Source organism: Palaemon carinicauda, chromosome 24 (genome assembly GCF_036898095.1).
Source record: "Palaemon carinicauda isolate YSFRI2023 chromosome 24, ASM3689809v2, whole genome shotgun sequence".
NCBI lineage: Eukaryota > Metazoa > Arthropoda > Malacostraca > Decapoda > Palaemonidae > Palaemon > Palaemon carinicauda.
The window spans coordinates 99,500,622-99,514,855 of record NC_090748.1 but is presented as its reverse complement, the minus strand read 5'-3'; the positions used below and the strand labels follow the sequence as shown (position 1 = coordinate 99,514,855).

Below are 14,234 nucleotides of genomic sequence, written 5' to 3'. Positions count from 1 at the left end.
CACACTCAGCCATCAGGGGCAGGTTGTTGGAATGGAGTGCTCCCTACATCCTCTTGTGGCGGAGAGGCTTCTTGCTTGTGGAACTCTCTGGGGATCGACCTGAATAGAAAGCTCCCAGTCTTCTGCTTCCCTGTTCTGTTTGAAGATGCTTTCCAACACCCTTAGGATTATCTGGACATCTACACCTCTCCTCAGTTCAGCCTGATTCGTTCAGTAATCAATAGGGTGTTGATTACCCCAGGAATTAGGGTGACCCTGGTGGCTCCCAGATTGTCACACACTGGATGGAATTCCGATCTGCTTGCTCTTCTGGTCGAGGTCCTGATAGAACTAATCCCCTGGTCCACTCATCTCCGTCAGCCGCATGTTTAGAGGTACCACAGAGACTAGTCCGTGAGTTGTCTTCTCTTTATGGGTGGAAATTATCTAATATCCCCTCTGAGTGAAAGGCTTTTTGCAAAGCACTGTATAGGAGGTGTCTGGATGCCTCCGGAGGTCCTCAAAAGATGTTTACCAGGCTAAGTGGGCCATCTGCGATTGGTGTCGTCGTAGTATATTATTTCTCCGGTCGGAGGGTATCTAGCACATACCACAGATTTCTTTGTCTTCCTTTGCTGAGAGGAGCATCTCAGTTGTGGACATCAAAGTCTACTGCTCAGCCTTGAGTATAGACTTTTGACTGAAGGGCATAGATCTCTCAGCCTCCTGGGAGTTGTCTCTGGTCGGGAGAAGCTTCAACCAGTTTTGCCCATCCCAGGACCTCGGGACCTCAGGCCCCCAAAATGAGATGTGACCTTGTCCTCAAGGTTCTTACGTATACCTGTACCTCGTTCGAGCTCTTGAAGACGTCATCAAACAGGAATCCAACTCTCAAGACTGTCTTCTTGCTATCCTTAGCATATAGAAGAAAGTGAGCGAGTTGCACGGTCTCTCCTACTTAGTCATCTATGTTCATGGATGGAATGTTTCCTTTAGTTTTGTGCCGGAGTTTGTGGCCAAGACTCGGAATCTGGCAGGGCATGACTCCAGGGTTGAGTCCTTCTCCATCCCCTTCACTTCAGACCTCTATTCTTTGAAATCAAAGAAGAATATCTCCCCATCCCACAGCTTGAATCTAAAGCAAACTCATTACTCATATGCCTAATATTTGATTTGGCCAACATTTTCCCACTGGGAAAGGGGTTTCTTTGATTTTGGCATAGTCCATTATGTATGTACACCCCAGGCCCTATCAGTTTTATCATCCCTATGACAAACAGATAAGGGGTATTGGTGTCTTTGCTTCGCTATTCTTAGAAAAACTGTTGAGTACATTGAGAGAAAGATTAAAAGAATTGTCCATTTTGATTCTAGGGGGGACTTCCAACCCTCTAAGCAGCAAGTCTCTTTAATTAAAAGGTGAGAGCTTGTATGTCGCGTAGGAACCGATTAAATTTTTAAAGAAATCTTTATTTTTCCGAGCCACACAAACCTAAGTCCTTTTGAGTCCTGAGTCGAAGTGAATAGAGAACAGACTGTGAGAGGCTGGCGTTGGGGTTAGTCCCACTCCCTGACTGGTGTGAAACAACTCGTGATCCATTTCAGTGTCCGATTCCAGCTTGTGCCGAAGTTATCTCCCTCATTAAAGGGCTTGGGTTTGTATAGCTAAGAAAAATACAAATTACTTTCAGAATTTTATATATTTATGTATTTACCTACTGTCTTACAACAATTGTCATAGCTTTTTATTTAATAATTTGTAAAATTATGTATTTTTTGTATTCATATATTGGTACAGTTCATTATTACTTTTTATTCATTCAACATTCTTAATGGAAGTGACAATTCAGTTTAGCAACGTAGTCTCTTTTTTTTTTTTTTTTACATTGGTAGAATTCTCTTGGAATTGGGTTTGTTATTTGTTCCATGTGGGTTGTAGGCTGATACTATAGCAAGTTGTTGTGATGAGATCTTGGTTGTGAGATGTCCAAGTTCATCTTTGGATGTAGTTTTAGATGTAACAAAGTGAGCATTTAACTCTCCTAGATTTTAAATGTCTACCTATTGCCACTTTGTGATCTTGTTACAAGGTCCTTGCCTGGTGAACACCAGACTGAAGTTCGAGTCATGATCATGGTAAACCAGACTGGAGTTAAAGTCCTGCTCAAACTCGTTTTGTCCTTTGGTCACTGCAACCTCATCACCCTTGTGAACAGATGGGGGGGGGGAGCTTATAGGTCTATCTGCGGAGTCATTAGCTGCCATTGCTTGACACTCCTTGGTCCTAGCTTGTATGGAGATTTGGCTTGGGGACTAATCATATGAAAGATAGTCAGTCTCTCGGACATTGTCCTGCTCGGTAGGGCAATTTCACAATCCCTTGCCTCTGCCATTGATGAGCAGCCTTTAAACCTTTAAATTTATTGCTACTTCATAGCAAATTTCTGCGATAAATCCCATGATACAGGCTATTTGACACAAGATTGTTTATGATCTGTATGGAATCATATAAACATTATATTATATCAGAAACATGAATGATTAGGCTGCAAATGAAACAGATTTACAAATATTATCTAGTGCTTTATTTGTACAATGCACTTACAGCAATATATACAGTCATGTTATGGTATGCTAAATCCAACGGATAGAAAATAAATAAGTGATTGTAAAGGCTAAAGTTGAAGAGGAATGAAGGATAATGATACAATACTCATGAGAGATTAATAAATAGAAATATTAGGCAAGATGAAAACCTTCAATCAGAAAATGTGGTGAAGGACTAGTTATAATTGGTTTCACAAAATGTTTTGGATGTTATAGTACATTAAAATCTATTTCATCTATCTAGAAACATTGCAGACCTTGAATAGTACAACTAATGATATGCTAAAAATATTTCCCAAAATTTGCATAATAATTTTACACTTTCTGCTTTAATAAATGTGCTAAACAAAGCACACCCCTCAACTTTCATACAGTTTCTGTCATAATTTTATGCAGATTTGTTTTAATGTTGTGGGAAAAAGAAATGGCATCCTGTCTTTATTAATTAAAAAGTTATATCTGAAGTCTTTACGTTGCTGTACATCTTGGTATTATTATGCATTTTAATTTTTCTTACATTTTTATCAACTTCAAAAACTTTCAGTACGGTGATACACGGAATTTGTCCAAAGTTAATTTACTTAATAAAAAAAATGGGGGAAAAGATAAAAGCCTTCAGTTCAGTGATACAGGGAATTTGTCCAAGTTGATTTACTCAATAAAAAAGGGGGAAAGATAAAAGCCTTCAATTCAGTAATAGTGAATTTGTCCAAACTATATTTACTTAATACAAGAAATAAAGGCAAAGATGTGATTTTCCTCGTACATATATTGTGATTGTTGCTTTCTATCACTACAAATAGTACTATAGTACCAATATTAATGTACTTTGCATTTATAGCACATTTCAGGCTAACAACCATAAATAATTTCTTTTTATGTATTTTAATTTTCAACTTGATCCGATGTACTAGTACCTAGAAAAAATTTTGTTTTCCGAATCAGAAGGGAGAGATATTGAAATAGTTAATTTAAAATCATTATGACAAGTTCATTTACAAACAATACAGTCAGATGTTTGTATCAAAGAATGTTATAAATGCACTAAAAGTGAAAAGGTCATATGAAAATGACGTAGCACAATAGGAATAGATTCTTGAAAAGTCAAGCCTCTCACAGACATGTCGAGGAAAATTCATATGGGTGAATAAATCTATAATGACAGTACAAGTCACACAATGAACCACCCTGTGTTACACTTCCATTCATGGAACCATTATGCCATAGTTCATTTTCTATGAATTTACAATAATTTACATGAAAATCTTCCAAATCTTCAAATTTAAAGATTCATTAGCTTTATCATAACAAATAACATTAACATTATAAACTGAGGTAGTCTGAAACCATAGCTGAAGCTTGACCTTGACCTTGTTCTACTGTCTACAATGACTTATACTGCTATCTATATATATGTTAAATGCACCAGCACCAAGAGTTAACTTGGCATAAAAAATTAAATGTTTGAGTAAAAGAATACAAAATCTACACAAAACTGATGTCAAGATCAAGCCTCTCGTATCAAAGTAAAATTATTGGAGAAGATTACATGCAATTAAGAATAAAATAATATATACTATAACAGCAAGTTCAATGCATATTGTATAAGTCTTGTTATATTATATTCACTTGATACATTTTACGGATAAACTCTACTGTACATATCAAATATGGTTTTTATTGCTCTACAACACAGGGATGCATACAACACTTAATTATTGCATGTAACTATTGAATAACATGCCTGCAGACAGCCTAGTCTATATCACTATGAAGGGAGTTGTGCGCCAATAAAGAAAGGCTTGCCTTACATTGCTATGGTGCGGTTTACTGTTAGTTGGTGTTGAGCACACCGTCAAATTTTTTTCCATCAGCCATTATCTCGAGTTTCAATCTACATATGCTCTAGCTACAGCCAATGGGTTTCTATACAGCACTGGCTTTTTTACTTTTAAGTGTGCATTCATACTTTCACAAAAATTTTGTCTTAATCTAAGTGGTTATGGGAAAATAATTAGTTTAGTATATATAAAGAAGGACGAAAAGATCGTAAGTGTTTTTGTTTCGATACTCTATTCTAGTAATCAAAAAACTGTCTTTGTACATGAGATCCATAAACATTAAAAGTAATTATAAAACTATTATAAGTGTTACTTTTTAAGAAACATATTTATGTCTCAAAACAGAAAAAGTAGTAAAATCATAATCATCAGATTACTAAATGTTTGAATGTGCAAATTATCTTACACTTTAAGAAGGTACAGTGATCATTTGCAAATCACAGGGTTGGTGTTTCTCCATTCTGAAATACTCTTTTTAACATGATATACTGGTTGGATGGCTTTTTCCTTTTACTGTATATTGAATTCAGTCACAAACCTTAATAAAATTCACTTATTAAACAGCAGATAAATCGGGCAGGCAAATTTTCTGAACCATGTAATGGTACTCTTCCCAAACATATTTCACTGTGAAATAACACAAGATTTTTTATTATCAGATTTGTGCTTTCAAAAATATCCTTTTAACTGGACTTAAAACATTCAAGTACATAGCACATTTAATAATTTCAAATGCAAAGCAGAAACATCTCACCCTGTTTTATAAAGTTCCATATACTGTATAGGGTATATAATCTAAACCTATTTTCAAGCTCTTATAAACAGCTGCATCGGTCTACAAACTTCATTCCAACTGTTCTGTCTTAAGTCCGTTTCTGTACTGTCTTCTCTATAGGCATTCTCCTTCAAAATAAACTTGGTTTTCACCACGGCGCCAATCCATTCTTGAGTAAGCAGTTTCAGTCAGAAAATCTAAAGCTTTTACTAGCACTGGTCCTCCTGCACTTGGTAATCATTAGACTTCACTTTTTTAATGAAGAAGATTGGAAATAATCTTTTTAAAAATGGACTTCATAGTTTTTAGAGCATTCATTCTAGAGCATTATTACAAAGAATATTTTGTATAAAATTCACTCATCCTTTCATATACTCTGGAAATTTCATTTTCAAAACATTTGTCTTAAGTATAGGTGAATACGATGCACAGGAAATTAGTAGTTTTCTTGTCTGTGCAAGAAAGTACCTATTTACTGATGCCTCTTACTGGCTGGATGTTGTTCAGTGTCTTAGTAATTTCACTCCCAAGTTCTTTCCAAATGTGTTTCATAATACTGACAATCAATTGCACTACTTATTGCTAATATTTGATACCAAAATATGTGTCAATATAAATGAAAGGCTTGCTTCAACTCTGGCCATCATTAAAAAAAAGTACAGGAAGAATGACGAACAGTTGTGATCGTAGGTGCTATTGCAGATGTTACTTGTTGGTTAAGTCTTTATTTAGGAACCTCTGTACCACATTCTGGTACCTTAATATTATTACCAAAAGTTGTGTTAAGGACAGGAACGACAACACTGTTCCCTATAATTCTGGACACGACACATATTTACTCTCCTCACTATGTTACAGTACTTATTCCTGTCGCGGCAGTCTTTCGCCCCAGAGGTTTTCTCCAGACCTGTAAAATTTAAAAGTACTGCACAATTAAAATAAAATACCAAAGGCTATCATAACTTTGAAAATAAAATGTTCTTTGAAATATATATAGTAGAGCATCACAATAATTCATGGTTTTACATATCTCAACACGAATAATATATATATATATATATATATATATATATATATATATATATATATATATATATATATATATATATATATATATATATATATATATATATATATATATATATATATATATATATATATCTTATATAATATATATACAAGGGGGTAACTATTCTAATAGTTTAGTGGCTACTTTCCACTTGGTATGGTTAGAAGAAACTCTTCAGCTATGTTATCTTTTAGAAGAAGGACACCCCAAAATCAAACCAGTGATCTCTGATCTTGAGTATGGCCATAGCCTTTGGACCAAGGTCATTAACTGCTTGTGGTTAGAGTTCCCTTGCTTGAGGAGGGTACACTCAGGCAAATTATTCTATCCATTATTCTTTCTCTTGGTTTATCCGACTTCTCTTTAGTCTATGAGTTCCCTTTTTATTTTCTCTATTTAGTCATGCACATACTGTGTTTATCTTTATTGTTAAGTTGGTTTTCAAGCATGATGTGACTTTTTTATTGTCTTTAATTCTTATTCTTCCAGAAGGCATTGAGCAAAATCCAGGGCCAGTGCATCATGGATTTTGCCAGTTTTGTCTAGCATATTGCAATATTCATGGACTACATGGCAATAGTAGTGATCTTACAGTTGACTTGTAACAGTATAATATTCTATTATGCTCAAAAGCCTCATTTTTAAATGAGGTACTTATTTAAGCTGCTTATTCCAGGTTTTAAGAAACTAATACATTTGAAGCAAGATGCTATTTTCAGGCCAAGGGTTATCGTGGTGTTTGTTAAGACAAGAGTACCAAGCTTATCAATCATAAGTCCTAGTACGAATGTGGATTTCATGAGATTCTTGTCATAAAATTTTGTTACAGACATAACTACTATTATTTGCATTCCATCTATCAGAATCCAGACTTGGATGATTCTGTCTTCGATTGTGTTCCTACCACTAAGGCCAAGATACTTCTTTTGTGCTTGCTTTTGATTCTAATGCTCACCATAGGGAATGATTAAATTTTGTTTCTCCTACTGATCACCATAGTTTAATAGCTTTTAACTTTGTGGCCGCGGGGGCATAAAACAATTAGAATAGCGCCAACGTTATCCCTGCGTGTCGTAAGAGGCGACTAAAAGGGACGGGACGAGGGGGCTGGGAACCCCCTCTCCTGTATAAAAAATCCTGTGAGACAGCAACAAAGAGATGGAGCTGGGGGGAGAGAGAGTGACTGCTCACCGCACTCTAGTTTTGGGGTGTTTGAATGTGTGTGGATGTAGTACGATAGAGAGTAAAAGACGTGAGATTGGAAGTATGTTTAGAAGTAGAAGGATGGACGTATTGGCCTTGTGTGAGACAAAGATGAAAGGAAAGGGTGAAGTGATGTTTGGTGAAATGTCTGGTAGAGTGTCTGGGATTAAAAGGGGAAGAGCGAGAGAGGGTGTGGCTTTATTGCTGAGTGAATGGATGACAGGTAAAGTAGTGGAATGGAAGGAGATATCATCTAGGTTAATGTGGGTAAGGGTTAGGTTGGGTAGGGAATGTTGGGCGTTTGTCAGTGCGTATGGGCCAGGTAGTGAGAAAAGTGAAGAAGAGCGGAATGAGTTCTGGAGTGAATTAACTAGGTGTGTAGAAGGACTGGGTAGAAGGAATTATGTAGTTGTTATGGGTGACTTAAATGCTAGAGTGGGCGCTGGAGAGGTAGAAGGTGTCATTGGAAAGTATGGCGTACCAGGTGAAAATGAGAGTGGTGAGAGACTGGTAGATATGTGTGTTGAACAAGAGATGGTAATAAGTGCTAGCTTTTTTAAAAAGAAAGATAAAAATAAGTATACATGGGTGAGAGTGGCAAATGGAAGAGTAGTAGAAAGGGCATTAATGGATTATGTGTTGATAACTAAAAGAATGTTTGGAAGATTGAAAGACGTGCACGTGTTTAGGGGTATGGCTAACGGCATGTCTGATCATTTTTTGGTGGAAGGAAAATTAGTTGTAGCAAAAGAGTGGGGGAATAGAGTAGGTGGATGTAAAAGGGAGCTAGTGAGGGTTGAAGAGCTAATAAAACCGGGGGTAAAAAGTAAATATCAGGAAAGGTTGAAAATGGCATATGACGAGGTGAGAGTAAGAGAAACTGGTAATTTAGAAGAGGAGTGGAAGTTAGCAAAAGAAAATTTTGTTGGGATTGCAAGTGATGTATGTGGCAAGAAGGTTGTTGGAGGCAGCATGCGGAAGGGCAGTGAATGGTGGAATGAAGGAGTGAAGGTAAAAGTGGAAGAGAAAAAGAGGGCTTTTGAAGAATGGCTGCAGAGTAATAGTATAGAGAAGTATGAAAAATATAGAGAGCAAAAGGTGGAAGTAAAGCGCAAGGTACGTGAGGCAAAGAGGGCAGCTGACCTGAGGTGGGGTCAGGGACTGGGTCAGTCATATGAAGAGAATAAGAAGTAGTTTTGGAAAGAAGTGAAGAGAGTAAGGAAGGCTGGTGCAAGAATTGAAGAGACAGTGAAAGATGGAAATGGAAGGTTGTTAAAAGGAGAGGAGGCAAGAAAAAGGTGGGCGGAATATTTTGAAAGTTTGCCGAATGTTGAGGATGATAGGGAGGCAGATATAATTGCTGTTCCAGGTGTTGAGGTGCCAGTGATGGGAGATGAGAATGAGAGAGAGATTACAATAGAGGAAGTGAGGAGAGCACTAGATGAAACGAGAGTAGGAAAAGCATCTGGTATGGATGGTGTGAAAGCTGAGATGTTGAAGGAAGGGGGTGTGACTGTACTTGAATGGTTGGTGAGATTGTTTAATGTGTGTTTTGTGTTGTCAATGGTACCAGTAGATTGGGTCTGTGCATGTATTGTACCACTATATAAGGGTAAGGGAGATGTGCATGAGTGTTGTAATTCAAGAGGTATTATTAGTTTGTTGAGTGTAGTTGGAAAAGTGTATGGTAGAATACTGATTAATAGGATTAAGGATAAAACAGAGAATGCAATCTTGGAAGTACAGGGTGGTTTTAGAAGAGGTAGGGGTTGTATGAATCAGATTTTTACAGTTAGGCAGATATGCGAGAAATATTTAGCAAAAGGTAAGGAGGTGTATGTTGCGTTTATGGATCTGGAGAAAGCATATGATAGAGTTGATAGGGAAGCAATGTGGAATGTGATGAGGTTATATGGAGTTGGTGGAAGGTTGTTGCAAGCAGTGAAAAGTTTCTACAAAGGTAGTAAAGCATGTGTTAGAATAGGAAATGAAGTGAGTGATTGGTTTCCGGTGAGAGTGGGGCTGAGACAGGGATGTGTGATGTCGCCGTGGTTGTTTAACTTGTATGTTGATGGAGTGGTGAGAGAGGTGAATGCTCGAGTGCTTGGATGAGGATTAAAACTGGTAGGCGAGAATGATCATGAATGGGAGGTAAATCAGTTGTTGTTTGCGGATGATACTGTACCGGTAGCAGACACAGAAGAGAAGCTTGACCGACTAGTGACAGAATTTGGAAGGGTGTGTGAGAGAAGGAAGTTGAGTTAATGTGGGTAAGAGTAAGGTTATGAGATGTACAAGAAGGGAAGGTTGAATGTCATGTTGAATGGAGAGTTACTTGAGGAGGTGGATCAGTTTAAGTACTTGGGGTCTGTTGTTGCAGCAAATGGTGGAGTGGAAGCAGATGTACGTCAGAGAGTGAATGAAGGTTGCAAAGTGTTGGGGCAGTTAAGGGAGTAGTAAAAAATAGAGGGTTGGGGATGAATGTAAAGAGAGTTCTATATGAGAAAGTGATTGTACCAACTGTGATGTATGGATCGGAGTTGTGGGGAATGAAAGTGATGGAGAGACAGAAATTGAATGTGTTTGAGATGAAGTGTCTGAGGAGTATGGCTGGTGTATCTCGAGTAGATAGGGTTAGGAACGAAGTGGTGAGGGTGAGAACGGGTGTAAGAAATGAGTTAGCGGCTAGAGTGGATATGAATGTGTTGAGGTGGTTTGGCCATGTTGAGAGAATGGAAAATGGCTGTCTGCTAAAGAAGGTGATGAATGCAAGAGTTGATGGGAGAAGTACAAGAGGAAGGCCAAGGTTTGGGTGGATGGATGGTGTGAAGAAAGCTCTGGGTGATAGGAGGATAGATGTGAGAGAGGCAAGAGAGCGTGCTAGAAATAGGAATGAATGGCGAGCGATTGTGACGCAGTTCCGGTAGGCCCTGCTGCTTCCTCCGGTGCCTTAGATGACCGCGGAGGTAGCAGCAGTAGGGGACTCAGCAGTATGAAGCTTCATCTGTGGTGAAAATGTGGGAGGTTGGGCTGTGGCACCCTAGCAGTACCAGCTGAACTCGGCTGAGTTCCTGGTTAGGCTGGAGGAACGTAGAGAGTAGAAGTCCCCTTTTTTGTTTTGTTTCTTGTTGTTGTCGGCTACCCCCCAAAATTGGGGGAAGTGCCTTTGGTATATGTAAGTAACTTTGCTTCTGAATCAGGATGAGCAAATCATGAGTGAGGCTACTCTTAAGTCTGGTAATAGCTTTGAACTCTTATACACTGACTTTCTTGGTGTTATATCAAGCAAGTTTGGTCCTCCAGTTGGATCATCTCATAATGCTTTGGTTTCTTTAGTAATTATGACTGAGCAGCCTGTCCTTGGTGTGTCCTACTCTTTGAAAATACAGTAGTATCTTGGTTTACAAGTAACTGAATACTGTACAAGGAAATTGGTACGCCAGCAAAGAAATTTAATTGGTTTTTGAGAATTATATTAGCCTGAGTAAAAATTTCCCTCCGTACAAGCATTTCTTGCAGTTGTGTGGTATCCATATGCCAAGCAAGCAGTGTTCACATGATCTGTATGCCATTTTGTTTTGCTTAAGCTCGCATCTTCCACTTGCTGAGACCTCAAGTGTTCCACTCAATACAGGAGCATCAATACAGTACTTAGTCTGACTCATCTTTGGAACTGCTTTTTGTAGATTTGTCAAAATGGGATTGCATCATTCACTGTCAAGTTAACTGTAACAGTACAGTACAGCATCTAGACAATGGCCCCAAGATATAATTAGACAGAGGGTAAGATGATTACCATAGAAGTGAAAATGAAATTATTTGGCAAAAATGTACAATTGCACAATATTGACAATTTGTACAATTCTCTAGAAAAAGGAGAACTCAAATCAATGGATGCTGCGAAAGGGGTACTGACATTGACGAAACAACGGCCATGTGTTCTTGGTAACTTAGAAAGGTTGCTTCTCATGTGGGATACTACAGTATTATGGAGAATATTTGTTAAAAAGCAATGGTATTGTATGCTGACCTTGTTAAAAAGGATATGTCAGTAGACAAAAGGAAAAATTTTCCATATCTAGGATAAATCCTGAAAACTTTCCTCTAAATCAAGAAATCACTATAATTATCTTAGTATCAGTCAAGTGATGGAGAAGATTCCTTTATCAGGGGAATATTAAAAAGAAAAATAACCATTTAATAAGAAAAAAGGACCAAAGTCTTTTTAACAAAATTCAGGGGGAGGATGAAAGACCCTCCTTAAAAACCAAGGGTGGATCATCACCTAATCAAGAGTCACAATGGTTAGGGATAACTAATCAAAGCAAACTACAACGAAGAATTGACAACAGGCACTTCTTGTACCGGTTAGTAACTGAGCAAGCAACCCATATGTATGTAACCTGGCCTGCAAAAAAGGTGGTACCAAGCCTGAATGAAATAAATTATGTAAGGGCCCGTACCTTTATTACTAAAACTAGAGTTAATACTGGTAGTAAAATATTTTACATAACAAGAACTTATAGTAAGCATGTACTGTAAATCACAAATCATTTGGAGTACAATCTACAAAGGAACCCCCAAATCCAAAAGAACACTGGCTGGATCTGACATGGTGGAATCATGATGAGGATTATTCTAAAAGAACCTTCTCACTTTTTTAGGTTTGAAATTAGGAACATAACTAGCCGGGCTAGTCCTACTGACTGATGTAGCAAAGTGACACTACAACTGATCCAGTACAAGAAGATAATGGACCTTTCATGGTCCTGGCTTGGATGGTACATGCCCAGCACTGAAAGCATTTATTTTGTTGGTCTTGAAAGCAAGCAACATATTGGTAGAATTGCACAAAAGACTACGACTATCATCATAATATTAGTCATGGGCAAGTCCCAAGAAGTGTTGGGCCAATTCTGAAGAAATGGGATATATGGTAAGCTATGAAGTATGAACTCTTTCTTTTGTACCTCTGAAGGTGGTGTTTCTGGCCTTCTCTTTGCTTTTTCTCAGTCGACAATTGAGAATACAAAGATGATGAGAGAAGGATAAAAAGAAGAATGAATATGAAAACGAAGAAGAAAAACATGGTCCTTTTCTACTGCTCACCAGGAAGTGTATATTGATTATGTGAACATGGATGGCACCACCCACTGGACAGGCAACCATCTTTTAACATTTTCATACCTACTGACAACCGATTAAGGTTGGCCAAAGCCAAAACACCTCTAGGAGAGATTCCAATTTGATTTAAGGCTGACCAGAAAAAAAATTGATTAATATGAGCGAGAAAAACCAGGATGTAGGAGATTAAGCTTGTATGTTCACCAACAAGTTCAGAGGGTAGAGTCAAAAGATTAAGGATAAAACTCCAAGAAAAAAAAATAGGATCACAGAGAAAAGCATGTTCAGGACTGGAGAAGGAAGACTGGAAGGAAGGTCGGTATAGTGTCTAGCAGTTTCAGTTATTGCATTTAGATATTCTGACATTGCCAATAAATTTCTATTCACAAAGACAATATCCCACAGACCATAGAACAGCCCAAGAAGGTGGGAACCAAAATTACCTTTCTCTTAAAAGTCACAAACACTCAAGACCAAAGTGAGACCCTCCCCACAGTGTTTTGATTCTAATGAAGGGATAAAAGACAGCATACTTAAGAAAAAGAAATGCTCACAGAAAATTCAGTGGGACAACCCAGGTGGGATGATTCCCAACACTATCAACCACTTCTTCGGTGGTTATAAAAGAAGTGATAACAAGAAGAAAAATAGGGCAAAGTAAGCACTCCTATGAAGAGGTTTCAATAGACCAATCCACCTATGCATAATTTAAAGAACAAACACAAGAGACTTCATCTCATAATGCAATATTTCTGTAACTTACAAACCTAAGGTTTCAATGTAAAGAGCAACAGTTAGTATTTTGTAAAAACAAACAAATGTTAATCATAGTAATGATATCAATATTTATAATAATAATGAAAGCAATAATGCTAATCAAAGACTTATTACAAATATTGACTAAAATCAAGAGAATAACAAACAAATCATGTTTGTTATTCCTTTCATACAAAATAACCATGTAACTCAATAAAAGCCTGTGACCTAGAGGAGACATCTTGACAAGACGATAGCAAAAAGAACTTGAAAGTTGTCAGTCGAATTAGTGGATACTATCTATGCACTATATGATACACCTACCACTAATTCATAAACTTTTTATGGTTAAAATATACTGAAAGCCATCAGAAACACATCACTGATAGAATTGGATATTACATAGATGCATTTTGGCATCCAAGAAAAATATATACAGTACTAGGAGATAAGTAATCCATTGAGAAGAGAATGAAACAGGCTGAAAAGTTGCACTGCATTTAATGACCAGAAGCAAAAGTTCACACAGGAACATGACTACAAGAAAGACTTCAGTATCTCGTGTGTCCACCATTGGCATCAAAAATAGCCTCGCACCTCCTCCTAAGAGAAAAGATGACCCTCTTGAAGAAATTGTGAGGGTCTGTTGCCATAACCTGCAGTGTCCCTTCTAACTATAGCAAGTTGAGGGGCAGTGCCATATTGACAATTCTTCTCCCCATCTCATCCCAAACATGCTCGATAGGTGCCAAATCAGGAAAGAGTTAAGGCCACGGTAAGACAGCCAGCAATGTTGTTTTACCACAAAGTCCATGGTGTACCTGGCTGTATATGGTCTGGCATTATCTTATTGCATTGTGTGCAAACGTTTATTGGGGGT

At 37.6% G+C, this 14,234-nt stretch overlaps 1 protein-coding gene across 1 annotated transcript in view; it reads right to left on the bottom strand.

Annotated features, from left to right (window-relative positions):
* Positions 1–2,547: 2,547 nt before the first annotated feature.
* LOC137618502 (ADAMTS-like protein 1) overlaps positions 2,548–14,234 on the bottom strand; it is a 125,287-nt gene continuing 113,600 nt past the window's right edge. The window contains exon 32 of the mRNA XM_068348660.1: positions 2,548–6,109. Within this exon, the coding sequence (XP_068204761.1) occupies positions 5,985–6,109 (125 nt within the window). The 3' untranslated portion in view covers positions 2,548–5,984. The remainder of the gene's footprint in view (positions 6,110–14,234) is intronic.